The sequence below is a fragment of the Equus quagga genome, chromosome 17 (assembly GCF_021613505.1).
Source record: "Equus quagga isolate Etosha38 chromosome 17, UCLA_HA_Equagga_1.0, whole genome shotgun sequence".
Taxonomy (NCBI): Eukaryota; Metazoa; Chordata; class Mammalia; order Perissodactyla; family Equidae; genus Equus; species Equus quagga.
The window spans coordinates 26,300,814-26,322,040 of NC_060283.1; the positions used below are offsets into that span (position 1 = coordinate 26,300,814).

The 21,227-nt window shown below is 48.9% G+C and overlaps 1 protein-coding gene across 16 annotated transcripts in view; it reads right to left on the minus strand.

Moving 5' to 3' along the window:
* The window catches only part of PHF21A (PHD finger protein 21A), a 171,327-nt gene continuing 150,100 nt past the window's right edge, over positions 1 to 21,227 (minus strand). For 15 of the 16 annotated variants that reach the window (XM_046642871.1, XM_046642869.1, XM_046642868.1 and 12 more), the window contains 9 exons: positions 17,131 to 17,229; positions 14,331 to 14,382; positions 13,506 to 13,585; positions 12,986 to 13,046; positions 10,300 to 10,463; positions 4,171 to 4,326; positions 2,357 to 2,432; positions 1,854 to 1,957; positions 1 to 545 (listed from right to left, as the gene is read on the minus strand). In XM_046642871.1, coding sequence (XP_046498827.1) covers positions 288 to 545; positions 1,854 to 1,957; positions 2,357 to 2,432; positions 4,171 to 4,326; positions 10,300 to 10,463; positions 12,986 to 13,046; positions 13,506 to 13,585; positions 14,331 to 14,382; positions 17,131 to 17,229 — 1,050 coding nt within the window. In that variant the 3' untranslated portion in view covers positions 1 to 287. Of the gene's footprint in view, positions 546 to 1,853; positions 1,958 to 2,356; positions 2,433 to 3,962; positions 4,003 to 4,170; positions 4,327 to 10,299; positions 10,464 to 12,985; positions 13,047 to 13,505; positions 13,586 to 14,330; positions 14,383 to 17,130; positions 17,230 to 21,227 lie in introns of all 16 variants that reach the window. The other variant, XR_006885711.1, reaches the window with a different exon arrangement.

Here is a 21,227-nt window from a genome sequence, read left to right on the forward strand (position 1 = left end):
TATAATAGAGAGAGTAAATATATTATTTCACTTGGCATGGTGCTGGCAAAGAACCTCCAGCTGGCACTATTTCATGTAACATGGTCCAATCTTTGCATGTACACACAGAATAAGAAGGATCAATTGGCAAACTCTGGTGCCACCTGGCACAAGCATCTTCTCTCTCTCTGGAACCAAAGAACCAAAAGAATTCTGTACTTTCCAGAAGCAATCCGGCTTTGCTTTCTAGAGTCTTCAGCGCTTGCTCTCCTCGCCGCCGGGATCCCTGGCTTCTCCCGGAGGGCCCGTTATTTAATCTCTTCCGCCTGGTTACAGTTCACCGTGCAGCTCTGGGAGGAGGGGGAGGGGGCCGGCGTGGAGGGGGCGGCGCTGGCAGGGGGCGTGCAGTCCGGGCCGTTGGAGAGGGCCCCCGCAGCGGCCTCAGAGTCTACGGGTTTGGAGAGGTCGATGCCGTGGATGAGGCGGATCAGCTGCTTTACCTTCTCCAGGGAGCTGTGCATCTCCTTCTGCCGGGCCAGGATGGTGTTCTTCATTTCCATGCATTTCTGCAGCGAAAGAGAGGGGCAGGGCCCTGAGCTGCGGCTGTCAGGACGGGCCTGGCGCCCGCTCCAGAGGCATGAGAGCCACTGGCTGCCGTGCCGCCGCCCATGGGGAGGAGGAGGCCCGAGAGGTGAGGGGGGGCGAGAGGGTGGTCAAAAGCCAACTCGACTTGACAGCAGGACTTAAACCAAACGTGAGTCACCCCTACAACACTAGGCAATAAGAGTCAGTTTAAAACCAGTTCCCACAGCTGCGCTGGCGCGGTGGGCAGGTCTGGGTATGCTTCTGCCACGCTCATGGGCGCTACTGTGTTCGGGGCAGGCCTGAGCTTTCCAGGGTAGGAAATGAGCCAGTGATGCCACAACTAGAAGGAGCCACAACTGAAAATACACAACTATGTACTGGGGGGATTTGGGAGAAAAAGGAAAAATAAAATCTTTAAAAAAAAAAAAAAAAAAGGAAATGAGCCGGTGGTGTGTGGATTCACCGTGGGGGCCTCCCGAGGTGCTGGCAGCAGGACTTGGAGGCGCAGCCGGGGCAGGACAGCGACTTAGGAGATCCAAAGACTGCAGCCAACAGAGCCCCTTCCGCTCGGTCACGGAGCGGCAGCATTCGCCCTCCTGCCCTCGGCCTCCCAAACCTGCGGGCTTCTGTTCCAGGCAGGCAGAGAGGTGGGAGACCTGCCACAGGTGCACGGTGAGGGGGACAGAGCAGGCTCAACTTCGCTCCGACACGGGGACTTACTCAACGGAAAAGCAAGCTGGCTCCTGTGGGAGGAGCCTCAGCATCCCAGCTGCAAACACCACCCCCGCGCCGGGACAGGCCGGCCTCCAACTGGCCTCTAGAAAGCCCCTGCCTCAGGCCTGTCAGAGGTCTGGCAATGCACTCAGCGCGGCGTGGAAGAACGGGCGGAGGGAGGGCCGTGCGGACGGACCCACGGCGCTAGAGAGACTCGCTCCGGCCCCTGCTCTGCGTCCGCACAGCTTCAGGAGAGGCCCCACACTCCTCCCAAACCCACGCGGGAACACACGCGGTGGCGGCCAGGCTGCTGGAGGTGCTCGTTTATCTCTTCAGCCTGGAGGCTGAAGACCCTCTCAGACCAAAGCCAAGAGGACGCTCCAGGGCGTGGCTGAGGCACCAGGTACCACTGGCCCCCTGGACGGAGGGCCAGACTCTGCCTGGAGGCAAACCTCGCAGCCGCCCCAGCGAACTGTTACCAAGCTGAGGGGCTGCCTCAGCCGCGGGGGCCGCGGGCCTGTCACGCACACGGGAGGTCCGGGTCTCGGACGCACGAGCGCAGAAGCCTCACTTACACTTATAGAACTGCTGAGCTGTTTCACCTTCTGCTCGAGTTGTTCTCGTTCTTGTTTTAAATCTGAACTCCATTTAAGTAATTTCTGTTTCTCTTCTTCTTTTGCTGAAAAAGAAAAATAAAAGGAACGGTTTTTAACAATAAATTCATCGAAAACACCCCTGTGTTCAAGAGGCTTGGCATAGCAGCCGTTTTCCCCACAGCTCCCGGGAGCCGCGCGGCCAGCCCGCAGAACCTGCCGGCCCGGGCCCTGGCCTGGTTCGTGCACAGGGACGCGAGGAAATGTCAGTGGTGTGGGCCTGGCTCCACGTAAATAAGATGCCACTTCTTTCTTCCTCCTCAAGACAGTCCCACACAAACTTTTCACTTCACTCACTAAAAGCTTCTCATTTTTAACTTTAAATTTCCTTTTGAAAACAAAACAAATACTGCCCTTCCAGTACTTTTCTTTTTTTTTCCCAAAAAGGGGAGGCTGCCACGGGAGGAGGCACGGTCACTCCTTACCTGCTTTGTAGGCGATATAGGAATGAACAATTGCTAGAGTTCCAGGCCATGGGATTGCTTCTTCCTTCTTCAGCATCTGCAAAGATTTTTAGAATTTTACCTTGAGAAGGAGGTAGAAACACGCGTCCGCTGTGTAATAACAGGCAATGGGGTCTGTAGCTGCTGGCAGACAAAACCAGGACGGCTTGATGGCGGCCGGATGCCAGACCCCGGTCTGTAGTTTCTGGACTATAAAGGTGCAGGCGTCAGCCTGAGAGAACGAGGTCCAACAGCAGCAAGAGCCCAGCTGCCTGAGCCCCGCCTTAGAGAGACGTGCCACACGACCCCCAAAGACTCCCCACGGCCAGAGCCACTGGCACACAGTTGCAAGTGTGCCTGATGGCAGCAGCCACTGGCAGCTTTGTCCTTGACCTGACCTGGGCTGCCTATCTCAACTTCAGCTTTGTGTGTCCCCCAAAGACAGCCTGACCGAGGCAATCACACATCAGTTCCAAATACTGAAGTATCATCTAGACCCCACGCAGGAAATTATCAGAGGGCCACAAAGCAGCAGCAGGGAGAGAACAGAGACAGAACTGTGTCTACTAACTAGAGCAGGGAGACAGTGGGAAGAGGACCAAGGTTAAACGGGGAAACCAGAATTCTCTCAAGTCAGGATTCCAAAGAACTTGGCAGCAGCCCCAAGCTTGTGGAGCTCCCAGGCTTATTTATTTATTATTTATACTTTGCCTACTTCCGAAAAAGACTTGAGACAGCTTGTAATAAAAACATGAAGATGGAAGGCCGGCCTGGTGGCACAGTGGTTAAGTTTGAGCACGCTGCTTCAGGGGCCCGGGGTTCATAGCTTTGGATCCTGGGTGTGGACCCATGCACCGCTCATCAAGCCATGCTGTGGCAGTGTCCCGCATACAAAGTGGAGGAAGACTGGCACAGATGTTAGCTCGGGGCCAATCTTTCTCACCAAAAAAACCCAAAAAACAAAAAAGCCATAAAGATACATTGACAGTTGTGAAAAAGAGATCAGAAACTAAACAGAGAAGGAGAGAAAAGGCTGGGACAGCTAATAATACGTTTGCCTTTCAAGTCCATGAAATACTAAGACAGAACTGCCCAGTCAGTTCTCCGATCCTGATGACAACGCAGGTTTAAAAGTGAAACTGTGTTGCGGCTGGACCGGTGGTGCAGCGGTTAAGTGCGCACATTCCACTTTGGTGGCCTGGGGTTTGCTGGTTCAGATCCCAGGAGTGGACATGGCACTGCTTGATATGCCATGCTGTGGTAGGCATCCCACATATAAAGTAGAGGAAGATGGGCACGGATATTAGCTCAGGGCCAGTCTTCCTCAGCAAAAAGAGGAGGATTGGCAGCAGATGTTAGCTCAGGGCTAATCTTCCTCAAGAAAAAAGTGAAACTGTGGTTATTTGAATTAAACCATCAACTGGGCACTTTCTTCTAGGATTTTATTTCCAAAGACGAGTTTCAAAATAACGTAGTGGGTGTGGATCATTCTTAGAGAAAGAGGGAGAAAGTCTTAGGGACTTTGAAGGGACAGCAAGGTAATGAGAGGATAAGTAACTTCACATAAAGGGCGTGGGGGTCTCTGTACCTGCACACGGAGTGGCCGCCGCATGCAGACGACAGAGAACCTGTGGGAGGATGCACGCTGTGTGGGGACAGGGCAGACGCGGCCTGGAGACCCACCTGGAGCGGGGAGAGACCCCGCCATTCCTCCGGATTAGAGGGCAAGGAAGTCCGCCTACCCGCGCCGTTTTTCTCCCCCTGCGCCCCTCGACTGTCTGCCCCACACACAGTACCTGGTCCTGACATCTGGGACAGATCCACATGCCCTTGGGAATCGTTTTCAGAGGAGGGTCTAAGCAGTCCAGATGATACACACGGGAACACGTGTCACACATCAGCAACTGGCCACTTTTTCTGCAAACGCTGCAAAAATCCTCATGGATATCACCCTATGAAATTGAGAGGAAAGGTAAGAGGACAAAAAAGGTAAAATTTGAATGTTAACATGCACATTCTGGATACATATAAATGTCTTAGGACCATCAGCTGTGCCCGTCCAACATGTCACAAAGGTGTTCGAGAGAGGCGGGAACGACCGGTGGCCCGGCCCCGACAGCTCCCTACGGCTGCGGCTCCCCGGGCGGGGACAGTGTTCTGCACTCTCGAGTTGAGTTCGCAGGGAAGCTCTGCAGTCACCTAGGCCAAAATTCCCCTCAAAGGTGAAAGCCCAGCATTTGCCACGTTTGCATAGAGTCCAGCCCGCGGACCAGAAAGTTTACAGACACTGAAATCCATTCATCCAAGTGATACAGACAATTCCTGCTACCTGTCATTTCGGGGGCAGTTTAGAAGGATTGGGAAAGAGGACAGATAAGAAGGGGAATTTTACTAAACTCTTCGCTTGCTCAGGGAGAAAAAAATATGGTTAAAGTTCAAACGGGAAAAGATGAAGTCAGGAGCAAATTAACCTCATAGGAGCTTTTGAACAGGAAGGATTTAGAAAGCTGAAGCCACAGCTGGCAATGGTCTCTCAAAACCAGTTTTGGCACTGCCGTTCGATGGACCACTCTATTCTGGATGGGTCTATTCCTCCCCATAAAATACCTCACCGGACGGACAAAGAGCAGCCCCAGGGTACTCTGCCTGTCTCACCCGCCATCAGTGACCGTCCGGTCCTCAGGGAAGTCTGCTGGAGCCCTCTGAGCAGAGGGCACCATCAGAAAAAGGCTGATCTACTTAAAATGTGGAGAGGAGAACAGTAGGAAAAAAAAAAAAAAAAAAGAGGTACTAAAGAGGCATTTTTGAGCAAGGCAGTCCCTGGCCTGTTGTCTGCACAGGATGAATTCCGCCGATAAAGACACCAGGGAAGGGGAGACTGACGGGATGTGCCGGGCTTAGCTGGCAAGGCAGCGCCACCGCTTGCAGCAGACCCCTTGCCACTTCCAAGGGGCTGTGTTTGATTCTAGGCTATTCTGCCAGAGGGCCTAATTCAGAAATCCTGTATGGGAAGCAATGACAGAAAGCAGTGCTCAATTCTTCCTTTCCACTGAAGGAGCGTATCTCCCCAGGCTGACAATTTCTCCCTAAAGGAAAGGAAACTTTCTCTATAATTCACTAGGGCAGCTGGGGGCCTAGGAAACTGGTTATAACTTTTCTAAGTTACAAGATAACTTATATAACTTTTACAGTTACATGGTAATCAGAATGTGGACAGATTTGAATCTTTCTTAGTAAGAAAATGTTACCCCTGGGCAGTAAAAAAAGACACTCAGTACACGAGCAAAAGGCACCGCCTGAGACGGCAGCCTAACAGGTTCCGTTCCAGGCACTGGGAGAGGTCAGGCTTCATCCCTGACGAACCGCGACTTCCTTCCTCACCCTTACAGTCGGGCTGCGGGCTGCTCTTCTCTAGAGTCAGTCTTTCTTGACCCTTAGCCCCATGTTGTAAGTCTCTGTCTTTATGAAGTTTATAAAAATTTTAGAGTTTAAGAGAGTGTTTTACATGAACCATAGATAAAATTATCAGTGATGGGGGCTGGCCGGTGGCACAGAGGTTAAGTGCCCACGTTCCACTTCGGCGGCCCGGGGTTCACCGGTTCGGATCCCGGGTGTGGACATGGCACCGCTTGGCAAGCCATGCTGTGGTAGGCATCCCACATATAAAGTAGAGGAAGATGGGCACAGATGTGAGCTCAGGGCTAGTCTTCCTCAGCAAACAGAGGAGGATTGGCAGCAGATGTTAGCTCAGGGCCAGTCTTCCTCAGAAAAGAGAGGAGGATTGGCAGCGGATGTTAGCTCAGGGCTAATCTTCCCCCCCCCCCCAAAAAAAACTAAAAAAAAAAAAATTATCAGTGATGAAGTAAACGAGACAAACCGGACATCTTATTCAGAGGGACTTGTTGGGTAAAGAGCTCTGCTCATTTTCCTTTGTAAGGAGAACATCAAGAAGTGGAAAGTACGTAAAATAAAGGTTAAATAATTTCTCTTAAGTTCCTAAAGGAAAGAAACCTCCTATCCTATTTGCACATCCCCTAGCAGCAGGTCTTAATCTTTTTGGTGTCAGGATGTCTTTACACTCATTAAATTACTAAGAACCTCAGAGAGCTTTTGTTTGTGTGTTTTATATCTATTGATATTTACTACATTAGAAGCTTTTCAAACTTTTTAATTTTGAAATAATTATAGAATCACAGGAAGTTACAAAAATAGCATATTAAAAAATTATAAACCCCAGAACACACAAGTGCACATCCAACAGCCATGACGGTGATGACATGGTCACACGTCACGTGGCATCTGAAGACTGCACTCTTGAGAGAATGAGAGTGAAAATGGCAAAGGACATTTTAGCATTATCAAGAAAATAATTGTGATTTTATGGACCCCCTGAACGAGTCTCAGGGACCACCTCCCAGACCACCCTTTGAGAACTACCGCCCATAGACACGAATATAAAATGACAAGATACGTATCTCATCCACAGGAAATTGGATCTTTGCCTGAAGAGAGTGGAGGAAGGCCCAGGGAGGTGCTGTGCCAGGTCAAAGGGCCTACGCTTTGCTGATCAACCACACGATTCCCATAAACCAAATGGCAAGCTGAACGATGGCTGGCCCATGATTCTTCGCTAGCAGCTGAGGACATAAGGTTTTGGAAATACCCTGGCTATATCAATTGCAACCCCATCATTTGCTAAAACAATTTTATAACTATGTCAACATATCTTCCCTTCTCATAAAAATGATGATAGTGGCAACAAGGTACATCCTGAAGATTAGCACCCGGCTGGGTCTTGTATTACCATGTCCTTCTAGACGGTTATTGATCCCCGGGAAATGCCTGCCTTTCAACTGTGATTGTTTAATTAATGTTCTTGGGGCTCATGCCACCAGCAGCAAACACACAGAGCTGTGTGCTGACTTTAATCACTGCCACTGTCGGGATACGGTGAAAGTACAAGTCAATTATCTTTTTAAAAAATCCATTTCACTACGTTTAACCTGAGAAGTTCTCAACATATTTAGTGGTTTTAGAAAAGCTTTCTTTTACCCTCAGATCTCTGAAAAGAAGAGTGTTTGCATTTTAAGACAAAACCTGGCAGAAGCTTTAGTGTGTGATTTGATCTGAGTGGATCCTTTGGGTTCAGTCTCTCAAAGAAAATCATAAATTCCCTCAGCCAAGAATCACAAAAAATACGAACAACATTGTTGAGGAAAGAGACTCCTAGGCAGAAGCACAAAATCCTCTACCCCCAGCATCTGTGCGCCACCTGGAGGGTCCTGTCCCGAGACACCCGGAGGGGCAGTCCCTTCGGCAATGCTTCAACTGAGGAAAAGCTGGGGTCATCTCTGGGGCCAGCAGACAAGATTTCTGATGGGCACTCCTGGTGCTAACAGGACAGGCAGAAAACCTGTATCAACGACTATGGCCCAAATCAGGAAAGCTGGAGGAAATGCTGCATTTGAGAGCAAGGCTGGGTCTGAAGCCACCAGCTATGTCTGCGGAAAGAAACCTGCCAGGGGACAGAACTCCTCTATGACCCCGGTCATCCAAAGAGGACACTTCCTTTGTTGCCTCTGGAATTTGAACTCAGAATGTGCACATGGAATTCCTTTGCTCTTGGGAGAGGGGTATACCATTAGTAAGTATTGAGAACCTTCAAGTTCAAGGGTCATTTTACCTGAAGATGACCAAAGATGAGCTCTGTAATTCACAAAAGAAATGGGCTGCATGCAGAACGAAGCTGTGCTTTCCCTCCTCACGCCCGCCCCTCTTGTTAGCTCCAGGAAGTGGCAGCTACAGCCGTCTGGGTGTTCAGCCAAAAACTCTGCATTCACCCTTGACTGTTCTCTTTTTCTCGTACCCCCTTATCCAATCCTGCTGGCTCTTGAAGCTATATGCAGACTCAGTCACTGTTCTCCAGCTCCACCTCCAGGGCCCCATAAGGCCAAGCCACCATCAGCTCCTGCCTGGACGACTGCGACAGCCTCTTATGCAGGCTGCCTGCTTCCACCCCGGCCCCCCATGTTCCAGACAGAGTGAGCCTTTCAAAATCCAGGTTGATTCTGCAAACACCTTAAAAATACACGCAGAGGAGAATCATCAAAGGATGCTGAAACCGCTGGGCAACAGTTTGTTGGGGAGCAGGACATTTATACAGACTCCAAGCTGCCTCCAGCAGAGAAGAGAGGCACCTCGACGAGTGGAGAAATTTGACGGAATCTAGCTTCCGAGATGAAAGTTAACATCCCCAACAACAGTTCAGACTGACATCATGTGCCTCCTGTTGTGACGCTCCGAGAAGGACTCATCGCCACTTACTGAGGGTTCCCCAATCTACTCCTGAGGAACCCAGTGGACCATCCAGAGGGACACTACACAGCAACTGGCCTGTCTCTTAAAAAATGTCAGTGCCATGAAAGACAAAGCAAGGCTGAGAAACTGTTCCAAAGCAAGGAGACAATATCAAACCAATACACGTCAGTTATCTTGGACTGGATCGCGGGACAGAAAAAACACAGTGCCGCTCAGGCAATGAGAGAGACAACTGGAGAAATCCGAGTATACACCATATAGCACATGATAATATTTTACCAATATTAAATTTCCTCAATTTGATAACTGCATTGTGGCTATACCAGAGAATACCTTTGTTCTTAGGAGATATACACGGAAGTATTTTGGGTAAAGATTCATGATGTCCGAAACTTCTTAACTAGTTCAGCAAAAAAAGTGTCTGTGCGTGTGTGTGTGCGTGTGTGTGCAGGTACGTGCGTGCATGTATAGAGGAGAAGCATGTGTGGTAAAATGGAAACACCTGGTGAATTGAAGTGAAGGGTATACGTTTGTTCTGTGTATTGCCATCACAACTTTTCTGTAGATTTGGAAATTTTCTAAATAAAAAGTAGAGAAACGACGTCAAACCCCCCAGCGATCTCCATTCCCCTCAGAGTAGGAGCCACGAGGCCCTGTGGGATGGACCCTGCCCTCTGGGGCCCACCTCCCGCCCGCCTGCCCCAGCCCGCCTGCCTTCCTGCCGTCTTCCGTGCCAGGTGACCTCCACCTCGGGATTCGGCACTGCTGCTCCCTCTGCTGAGAATGCCGTCCCCACAGACTCCCACGGACCCCGCCTCCTCTCTCTCCCACTCCTCGCCAAGGAGTTCCCTGCCGCCTTAACTCCTCGCGCCCTTCCTCTGTCCCACGGCTCCTCACAGCTCTAATCACGAGCCGACACAGCCCGCGTTCCCCAGCTACCACGTGCCTCTGGCCACGCGAGAAGCTCCCTGAGTGCAGGGAGCTGGTTTTGTTCCCTCCCCCGCCCCCAGCCTCGAGAACAGTGCTCGCTCCACAGAGCAGTGCTCAGCAAGCGTTTGCTGAGTGAATTCACTGCTCTGTAAGTGCTCATTTAAAGACTCAGGGCCCTAGTCTACCCTCCTGCAGTGCCTGGTGAAGGGCTTGAAAGTGTTGGACTTTTTCCGGAACGTGTTTCTCATCAACTCTGCTGAATAAAGTTGCTTCAAAGAACAGTTTTCCGCTTCTTGAATTCTACCTGAAGCAGGAAGCAAGGACCACCAGGGAACACACGCCTCGTCCATCCTCCGCACCCCAACACCGAGGACCTCTCAGTTCCACGAGCTGATGTCCCCAACCCTTCCCCTTCCTGAGTGCGCATCCACAGCCTCCAAATCCAGCTCTGACAACTGACGGGGCCTCCTGGCGCTCTATTCAACACGACTCGCCAGGACCTGGCAGGACCTGGGCCCAGCAGGCAGCTGCCTCGCACGGCATGCGGTGTCCTGCAGGGTGACTAATGGTCCAGGTCACTCAAGGAGATGAAGCCGCAAGGAGACAACATTTGAGAGCGGGGTCCCCGATTTCCGCTCTGATCGAGCGAGCGAGCGAGCTTTTCCCACGTTACTTACGTCTGTGGAGGTGGGGCTGGGCAGCGACACAGGCTGCACAGGTGCGGGGAAAGTGAATGTGGTCTCTGGCTTTTCATTTTCGGGGGAGTCAGGATGACTGGATGGGGGGGATGTTGGGGTAAGGGCTCCAAACCCCAGCACTGCATTGTATTTTGGAGGACGACCTATATACCGAGAGAAGGGAACAAAAGGGAAAAAGGGGAGGGAAAGAGGGGGAAAAACGGTCTTACATACCTTTGGCCAGTGCTCCTCATTGGCTAGCATGGAAAGGAAGTGAGGTAGCGGACAGAAGGTTAATACAACAGTCCGAGAGAAGAGAAGCAAAGACTTACACGTCATTAGGAACAACAAGGCGAGTCTCAAAGGAAGGGCGGATAAGAGAGCGAGGAGCCTGGCGGGAGGGCCTGGGCACCTGAAAGGGCCTCGCCCTGGGCGGCTCAGGGTGACGTTCCTGGACTGTCACAATTTGAGATTCCTGACGCAAGAACAAGATCCCAAAGCTCCATGGGAGCCAAGGCCAGGAATTAAGAATTTACTTTTCTGGATCTTTTGCACATCGTTCTCTAAGGTTTCTCCGCAACCATCATTCTCACAACAGGACGAATGAGTCTTAGTTCCCACAAATTTATTTAGGATTTCTGCTTTCCCTTCTCTCTCCTAACTAGAGCTTGGTCATTTCACTGCTGTGAGGCTGGAGAAAGACAAAGCGTGGAGGTGAAATTCACGTGGACTCTTCTTGCCCTTTGCTGGTAGAGCGAGTGAGAGAGACATTCTGGGAGTAGCTGGAAGCTAAGAGATAACAAGACCCTCTGGGCTTAATGTCTTGAAGCACTTTGGACTTGGGTGCCCTCCCCAGCTGAGGGAGAACCATCGCCCGCTTTCCAGCACAGGCACCCTGGTGAGCCAGGTGTTGAAAAACTGGGCTGCTCCAAACCCAGGAACACTGCTCACCGAGAGGCTTGACCGGAGCAAAAGCGTTCTGGATCAAACCTCCCAGCCGCAGAGGACCCATCCGCGAGCCCCACCGGGTATGGAAAGTCCAGGGTAGCCACTCTTGCCTTATGATCTACCTAAGCCGAAATCCTTGTCCTCCAAGGGCCAGGGTCATAGCTTCTAAGCTGTGAGCGATCCAAAGTGTCTGCCCAGCACACCAAAGGGAAAAAAAGAGCCAGAGAGCTACACAGCTGCCTGGGAGCATGGGCGGATGGTACGCAGGATCATGGCTCTGCCAACAGTTGTGACTGATTTTAGGATTATGCACAAGAGTCACGATTCTGTCGGCCCCTACACAACATTACCTATCTGTGTTAAACTGACAATGTCTGCAGTACAAAGATAGATCGTACCAGTCTGTCTTTTCTAGGGAATTTAGTGCTGCCAGGAGGGGAAGCCTAAGACGAATGCTCAGTTTACCCACAGAAGGTACACCCTAGGCATTGTGGAGGCAGGCTTCCATCCTCTGACCTTGGCAAGAGACGCCAAGGTCTTTCTGGCTCATTTAACCTCTGTCTTCCTAGCAGACACTGCCCACCAGCAGGCCAATTAGCTGTGGCTTCTGGCTGGGCCGGTTCCTTTCTGAAAACTGTGTCAGAGGTCACTAAAATTGCCCCAAAGGAAACAACAAAAAATAACCCATGGTACTGGTTATCGTGGCCCAGGAATTGACAGGGAGCAATTATTTCGGGTTTCCCATGGGAATATTGCGGCTCCTGGAAGGATGGGGCTGATGAAACACTGGACCAGGTCCGGAAGGGTGGGTACGCTCTCTCTTCTGGGGGAGGTGCTGGTAATGGGACAGTTGTAGCCCTGCCTCGGGCAGACAAAGGGTGGGGATGACCTCGAAGCTTCCCACAGCTCTGAGACTGTGTGCACACGCAAAAATTAGTATGCTCCTCCACTCGCTCTGCAACCTTTCCAGCCTGGAACTATAATTCCGGGATCCATTATTATGTGGAGAAAGGGATCTGGGGATGTATTACTGACATTGAAGAACAATTTCAGAACCTTGTTCATGAGCTCAAACTCTGAGCTGTTAGGAGCCACTTAGAGCTGCCCAGCGAGAGCCGCTGCTGGTCTCTGCTCTGCCCGAGTAAGGCGGCCCGCCCGACCGGGGGGCTGGGATCTGGGGACGGCGCTCTCTAGGCATTTCTGCTTTGGGGTCTGTTTTGACAGTGATCTTCTCCACTCAGCTGGAGACACCCTCTTCTCACAGATTCGAACTTCTTGGTATGGCTACCCTCTCCTTCCTAGAAAGACTGCAGCTCATGGAAACCTAAGAGTCACACTCCAGTCTTGCTGGCAGCGGGATGACTCAGGCGCTACTGAGAACAGCCTGGCAACAGCAGTGCCCTGTTCTGCTCAACGATGCTAAAATGCTTCCTTCACACGGCGTTCTGCTCCTGTGCCCCTCATGCACAGCCTGGTGGGCCTGGGTGGAAATGCTGCAGTAAGCCCCTGCCCTGAGTCGGCCTTGCCAGAACCCCAGGGAAGGCAGCTTTTGAGTCAACGTACAGAACTCTAGTAAGAACTCTCACTCTCTTTTCCGCCCATTCTCAGAGAGCAACGACAACACTGTTTTCAGGGGATACAGGAGTTAGACAGGCTCCAGGACAACGGGAAGAGGGAGGGGGAAGAAACACAACACAGAAGCCAAAGCAACAGCGAGGAGAGACAAACAGGCGCTCACCTCTCTTCCGGGTCCCGGGGTGCATGGTGCTGTTCAGGTATGTGACTGCGCTCTTCTTACGCTTGGAGGGTTGAAGAGGGAAACGTGACTGGTTGAATAGCATGGTTACTACTAACACTGGCACAAGCTAAAGACCAAGCCCAGCACGCCTGTCCACATGCCAACTAGTTAGTGCTGGTCACCCCAAGGTCTCAGTGCTAACGGGTTTTATCTATGCACTTGGCTCTGAGAGAATATTCCAGAGAGATCTGTTTCTGCTTCACAGGACAGATGTGTTGAAGCCAGGATGAGTTAAATTTTTAAGGGAGGTTTGTATCTGCTCAAACTTAGGAACTAAGCTAAGGGGACAGCAGTGACCAATAAGAATGAAATGTGATCAGCCAGAGACGGACCCACCGTTCCCCAGAGCTGGCCAAGCACAAGCAGGGTACCGCTCTGACGTGGTTTTCAGACGGGAGGGCTGACAAGTCGGACACAAAGCTGGAACGGGGAGAGAAGGGCCAAGCGCGGCCAGCAGTACCTCTGGCTCAAAGACTGCTCCGCTGTACACGGGGTTCGCTGTGGTTCTTCTTTTTCGCTCTTGCCTCTTGCTTTGGATTTCTTGGGAAAGCAAAAGGTTTAGGTTAGAAGAGAGGTAGGGAGAACCTTAAAACCTTAACTTTGTTGTCTGTCTACTGGTTTCCCCACGACAAATCAGAAACGGGGGCAAGTCTCTGTTTCACTGCGGCCTCGGCAGAGGCAAGCACATGGCTGGAAGTAGTATGTGGGCCCACCTACTCCCACCTCTCAGAGGGCAGGGCCACGCTGTCCCCCAGGGTGGCACTCTGTGACTGACAGCTTAACAGCAGACAACGCTTGTAAACAAGCTGTCCCGATCTATTTTTAGATCACTGGAACACAGGTGAACCAGACCCAGACTGAGGAACCACAGGTCCCCATTCTAGAAGAAAATAACCAGGACAGGTGCAGCTTTGTAACTATTCGTAAGACTCACATAAACCAGAGTGACTGAAAAATACGAAGACTTGTCAGCAGGCATTTGCTACTGCATGCTGTCAAGAAACAGAAAAGTTCCTCTAAGTGAACAGAAGTCACCTTAATCCAGGCAGCTTGGGGTTCCCTCAGGACAGCAGAGCGGACATATCATGACGGGAGGGAGAGGGGCTGGTCACGACACAGAGGGAAGGCAAGTTCGACTCCAAAGGAAATAAAGTCCACACTGGCGGAACTGTATTCTACTTGTGTTCCAATTGTCTATTTCAGCAATAAATCTCAATAAATCTCTATTTTCAAGAACAAAGCTCTGGGCCGGAAGCAAGGTGGCGCCGTGAATCTCTTCTCTTACCTTCTAGATGGTCATGTGTCACCAACCCTAGAGACACCATGAAGGCAAGTTTCTGTGTGAGAGAAGGAAAAGAATGTACTTCAGTTTGGGTCCTCACAAAGCAAAGCGCATGCTCCCAGTTAGACTCTTAGGGAAAGCCAACCCAGCGGGCTGCTGGCTCGACGGAGGCCGGGTTCAGGCGACCAACGAGCCAGCGCCCTCCAATGAAGCCACTCTGCAGGCTGCCTGGTCTTACAGGGACCAAAAGAGAAGGACTGGGGCCTACGCTTCTACTTTCCCGATGACAGAAACCAGCATCCTGAGTGATCTAGGTTGTTTTCAGAAAGATCCTCTTAGAGGGAAGAGGATTTCATACCCGAAAACACGCAGAGGTTACAAAGAACCTCCCACACAATCAGCTCAAATTCTAAGGACTTCCCTTGTCATGACAGGTCAGGGCTCCTTACACTGTTACTACCACTGACTGGACAATGCTCCCTCAAAGCTAAATGAGTTTCAGAACGACAGTGGTTCTGTTTGCTACTATGATTTTTCAATCAAACATGCACCTAAAAATTATGGAGCGACTTCTCTCTAAAGGCTGCTCTCAGGGCTCCACCGGAAGCTGACTGATTAGAGTACTGCACCGCAAAGCTGGAACGGCAGATGCTTAAAGCTGGGGAGAGCAGCAGACTGACGCCTGTTTTGCTCTCCGGTTACATGCAGTCTGGAGGGGACGTCTGCATTTGCTGCTGTCCCCCTGCACGCGGTTGCTAAACATGCCAAATAATACATCACCGATTTCTCTTGCCAGTGAATAAAGAACGCCATCAACTGTTAGGAGATGAACTCCTGCCCCACTGTTTATACCACAGCTTGGTCTTGAAAAACCCTGACATGTTACCCTCAACGTTAAACATCATGATATTTTTCAAGATACTGAGTGTTTTATGAAGACAAAGTCCTTGATCGAGCCACTTGAGAACACAGAAATCTCCTTCACTGGCACCCTCAGAGTCCTGAAGAGACGTTTTTACTCCACTTCCTATTTCAGTCTCTTAGGTGGGCATCTGCCCCGACAGCCAGAGGACTCTCGTCAGGAAGAGCAGACTTAGACTCCCGGCCCATTTTTTGCACTGCACGTTGAAATGGCGTAACTCCGCGGTTGCCAGTCAATGACATTCCTCATTGCCACTACTCCTTCAGATCTGCTCTCTGCTAATAAAGCAGTGTGCGAACGGACGCTCAGATGAACCTTTCTGAAATCAAGCAACAGCCCCGTTCTTGGCCACTCCTATCCAACTCATCTTTGCTAGCCTAGATCAAGCTCCCATAAGAATTATTAAATGGAAAAAAAAATCTCCTCTCCTGTGGAACAGATTTTCAGTGAGAAACAGAATAAAAGGTGGTCAAAAACTCGTGCCTCATCTGTGTCTCACAGGTATGCCGAGAACTAATTCATTCTCTTTACGGCGGGGATTCTGTCCAGCTAGAAGGTGAGCGGTCTGCCGTTCCACGTGGCGGTCCTCGCTCGCCAACACGGTGCCCTCACTGAGGCATCCTTCAGTTTCTTTTGATGAGGACAGTTTGGTAAGAGCTTGCTCTATTTTTCCTCCTTCAAGCGTAACACTTGTCATTAATTTTTGGATGATTTTACAAGTTTCTCGGCAATTTGCATGACTAGTACCTTCTTTTTGGTTCAAGTTTGGTCCCTTCTTTAGAGATAAATTAAAAATTAATCCATTTCATATCGGAAAGAACGAACATTTGTACGCGTTTTAAAAAAATCTGAACAGGCTTAATAAATCACTGCTTTTTTAAAAAAAACAATGACACAAAGCTTTGATGGCTTCATGCCACTACTTGACATGGTTTCACTACAAGGAATGCACTGAGGATAGAAGGAAATGGATTACTGGGCTAATAAAATCCAACTATCAGATATTCATCATCATATTACCTTCCCACATTTCTTCTTCTTTTTTTTAATAAAATTAATTTTATTGGAATTATAATGGTTTATAACATCGTGTAATTTCGGGTGTACATTGTTTATCAATTCCTGAATACAGTTCATCATGCTCACCCTCAGCAGTCTAATTTTTATCCATCACCATACATACATGCCCCTTTATCCCTTTCGCCCACCCCCAAAACCCCCTTCCCCGCCGGTAACCACTAATCTGTTCTCTTTATCCTGCGCACATTTTTCTTTTATAGCTTCTGGTATAAAAGCGTCAAAGTGAAAAATTCTCTTGTTTAAGGACATACAAATTCACATTCTATATTTGTGCCAGACTCGTGTTTGCTATTTAAGTTTATAATTCTATCCTCAGTGGTAGCACAGAGGTTACTATTTTCGTCCCTACTTTTAGACTTCAAGGAACTACTTCTGAGCTGATTCACGTGGGATTTGGGGCTCTAACGCAATACAACAGAACTACCAAAAATGCACACGTAACAGCTGTAATGGATAACAGGAAGAGGCCTTAGCTGAGTGAACTGGACATCTTATAATTGTTGGCTGAGACAAACAAAATATAAGGATCATTAGGAAGGCAATGGGATATCTGGGAAAATGATCGCTAATCTTACATTTCAAATTTGTGACATGTGTATGAAATTCCTCGATGCCAGCTCATGGACACCCAAGGGCACACTCTTAATCGGCCCTAGGCCAACGTGACTTGGCCATGACATTACTGCACAGTGAGAAAGCACAAGAAAAGGAAAATCAAGTGATTCAGAGAGCAAGCGTCCGTCCTGGCGTGAGAGGCAGCCTCGTGGCACAGATAGCCGCGCCTCTGGATGCCGGGCCTACCTGAGGGTTCTCCTCCCGCTTTGGTTTGGGCGCAGCAGGGGGCGTGACGGTGCGGCTCTCTGTTTGTTTCTCATCGGTTTCTGTGTGGGATTTAATTGTCTAGGAGAGAAAAATGAAATGACAATGCAGAATTCACTTTTTATTAAAAACACAGTGTGACTGTAGCCAAGAAATAAAAGAACACCACACTCAAATTGGAAACATATTAATAAAGAGGTAATGTGGATTTCATTTTGGAAGGGGAAAAAGGAAAATGCAAGGCCCCAGTAGAAATGATTAAATTGCATAACTAGAGTAGACATGAATCTATAAATACAATAGTCTAAATTATACGAAAAGAAAAATCCATGGTTTAATTCCTATGTATAAAAATAAAGTATAGGCTGCTCTCTCTGATTTCAATGTATTTTAGGCTGTAGGGGCAGTTTTCCAGAAGCAAGCCCACTCTTGTTACATGTGGGTCAAGCTCCAGTCCACAGTGTGCTTAAGATGTGAGTAATGTCAAAAAAATCTCACACGCACGTTCTTCTATTTCAGAGCAATTCCTATCAGAACCTAAGAGAGGCCGCACGACTCCCCTTGCTTGGGCTATTTAAAACCTGCCTGTATCATCCATTAGAGGAGAGAGAGACGCAATTGCCAAGGAAAGGTCATCTTGCAAGACACTGACATTCTGACCACCCCCAACCTCATCTTCCAGACGTATCCATTCGAACAAAAGAAACACCAGTAGCATGACCATCTTCAAGCACAAATGGCAGCTAGCAAATTGGTAGACTGGGCTTGTATTATTATTCTTATCATGACCCAATGCCTAATTCACCTTATGAAGCCCTTGGTAAATACTGAAACGATATTAGAACAGTGGAGATAAAACTGTAAACACAAACCTAATTTACTTTTTCAAAATTAAAAAATTGCAGATGCTAATGGTCTTTCTGTATGGCAACGACAAGTGAATAAATGAGAATGAAACTGTCTGGTTATTGATGAGCAGGAGCCAAATGAAAGCCGTTGGTTCTCTAAGCAGAACACTGAAAGTTCTCAAAAATCACTATGTTGTCAAATATTTTACTAGATCTGAAAACCTAACACAATCACAAAGATCTCTCACTTCCTTCCTGGCCACCTGCACATTTTCCTCCTGCTTCTCGTATTACTGCATTAGGAAAGTGTAAACAGCAGCCTTATCAATACCGAGGCAACCACCGTCCGGGGCACAGAGGCTGCCTCGTACCTTTCTTACCAATGTCCTGCTTCCCCTCTATCCTGTAAGCTACTCGAGAGCAGCGACTGTTCTGCAGCCTTTGTGCCCAGTACGGTTCCTCACGCAGTGCAGGCAGACTGCAAAGAGCTGCTGGTCTTCTGAGCGGTGAACATGCCCAACCAGGAGAATCACTCACGTCTCCTCTCTCTCATACACATATACTTTTTAACCAAAAAGGACACCTTTCCTCCATAAAACAAACCACCAAACACACCTACAACGGAACACAATAGGAAAGTAGTTTACAGTGACATTCTTAATGTCTTGGCTTTCCAGAAAGCTTATTTTCATAGTTCTCTGAATGTGGAAGGACAGGGAGGCTGACGGAGGAGGGAGAAGAGAAAGTCAGCTGTAAGGACTTGCTGTCTCAAGTTCCTCAGAGTCTTTACTTCTATCTCTAAGGCTGAGTGCAGCACACAGTGGAAATGCCTCTGGGGAAGGGCAGACCAACCCCCTCCACTAAGGAATCAGCCAGGGTTCCAATTTTCTCTCTTGTACAAGAAGAATATAATTATCTCAGGGTTGGATAAAGAATACCAAAAGCATCCAAAAATAAAAATAAAACAATCAAAACATTGGGGAGGTGCCCTTCTCTCATGGACCTCTTGCTCTGGGGTCCAGAGCCAGCTGCCATGTTGTGGACAGCACTATGGAGAGGCCCTTGTGATGAAGAACTGAACCTCTTGCCAACAGCCAGTGAAGAAGGGAGGCTGCCAACAAGCACATGACTGAGTCTGGAAGTGGATTATCCAGCCCCAGCTGAGTTCTGAGATGACTGCAGCCTTGGCCAACTAGTTTGATTGCAAACTTGTGAGGGTCCCTGAGCCAGAACCACTCAGTTAACATGCAGCCTGATTCCTGACCCTTAGTGACTGTTTGGGATAATAAATGTTTGCTGCTTTAAGCTGCTTTAAACAAACAAAAAACATTAAGGTGGGAGAGCGACATCACAGAAATGGCAAAATAAAGGAGCTTTAAGAATTGGTCCTCCCACTGAAGCAACCATTAAGCTAGCAAAAACAGACAGAATCAACTTTTTAGAACTCTGACATCTAATTAAAAAAATAAAACTTACAGCAACCAGGGAGCACTCACTAAAAGAAGAGGCTGTTAAATTTCACTAAGAAAGCGTTTTTCCTCACCCACCTACAAACGCCCACTCCCCAGCTGGGCAGAGGCTGTGGGGACGGTGACCTGCATTCCTGGTGTCGCCTGCTGGTGCCGGGGTAGCAGTACAGACCTTGCTCTCAAAAACTGGTGGCTGTGCATTGTGACCTGTCTGGTGGTTCCCTGAGCCCTGCGGCAGAGGCTGATCTTTGTTCTGCCCACCTTGGGCTGGAGTGGCTTTTTGGGTGGTGTCTGATAAAAGCATCTAAAGACATATGTTACCCGTAGTCACCTGGTGCAAGAGATGGTGGATGGAGTATGCAGGAGACAGACCCAAAGGCCTGGGGAGGAGGAGGCCGAAGAGGAAGATCTTGGAGGAATAAGGGCTTTGAAGGGCTATCACATATACTGGGGAAGCCAGAGTGCACTGCCCATTCCCAGGGCTAGAGGCACACTGAGATCTGAGAGAACCCTAGGCTTGTACCACTGGTTGATCTTTGAGCTCCATCCAAGAAAGAGGTGAAGACTCAGGCAGAGTTATAGGCAGCCTAGCATAGCACTGAAAGAGTCCCTGCTCAGGGCCAATCTGCAAAGATTGGGAAAGCTGGGTGGTTTTTTTTTTCTTTCTTTTTTCTGAGGAAGATTAGCCTTGAACTAACATCAGCTGCCAATCCTCCTCTTTTTGCTGAGGAAGACTGGCCCTGAGCTAACACCTGCACCCATCTTTCTCTACTTTACATGTGGGACGCCTACCAAGCGGTGCCATGTCTGCACCTGGGATCTGAACTGGTGAACCCTGGGCCACTGAAGCAGAACGTGCGAACTTAACCGCTGTGCCCCTGAGCCGGCCCCTGGGTTTTTTTATTTACTTATTATTACTTTTTTCTTTTAGGCTCTAGTTGTGTAAGGAAATCTGTCAGGTCATTAGACAACCACTGAGATAAGAGAACAGAGATTCCAATGACCACACATGACAAGAAATACAGTCTTTGCAAAATCAGTTTGGAAAAGGCACTGAACAGACTATTGCAGCTCTGAACAACCAACAACAACACATCCTGGGGTGGGAGGAGAAGTGAATTTCCCTTATTACCTCGTAATTTCAAAATGAACAGTTTTCACCAAAAAATTAGAAGGCATACAAAGAAACAGGGAAGGATGGCCATTCATAGGAAAAAAAGAAACCAACAGGACTGGCCTTCAGGGAGCCCAGACATGGACTCTCTAGGGAAAAACTTTAAGTCAACTGTCTTAAATATGTTCAATGAGCTAAAGGAAACCACGGACAACAAACTATAAGAAACCAGGAGAACAATGTCTCCCCAAGTAGAGAATATCAATAAAGAGACAGAAATTATTAAAAAGAACCAAACAGAAACTCTGGAGCTGTAAAGTACGATAGCTGAAATGACAATCTCTCTAGGGGGATTCAGGCAAAAGGAAGAATCAGTAAACTTGAAGATAGGATGAATGAACTTATCCAGTCTGAGGAGCAGAAAAAAAGAAGATGCAGAAAAAATGAACTGTGCCTAATGGACATTTGGGGCAGATCAAGTGTAGTAATGTGTATATTATGGGCTCCCAGGGGGAGAGGAGAGAGGAAAAGCAGAAAAAATATTTGAAGAAATAACAGTAGCTTCCCAAATTTGATGAAAGACATAAATCTACACATCGAAGAAGCTCAGCAACCTCCAAGTAGGATAAACTCAAAGAGATCCACAAC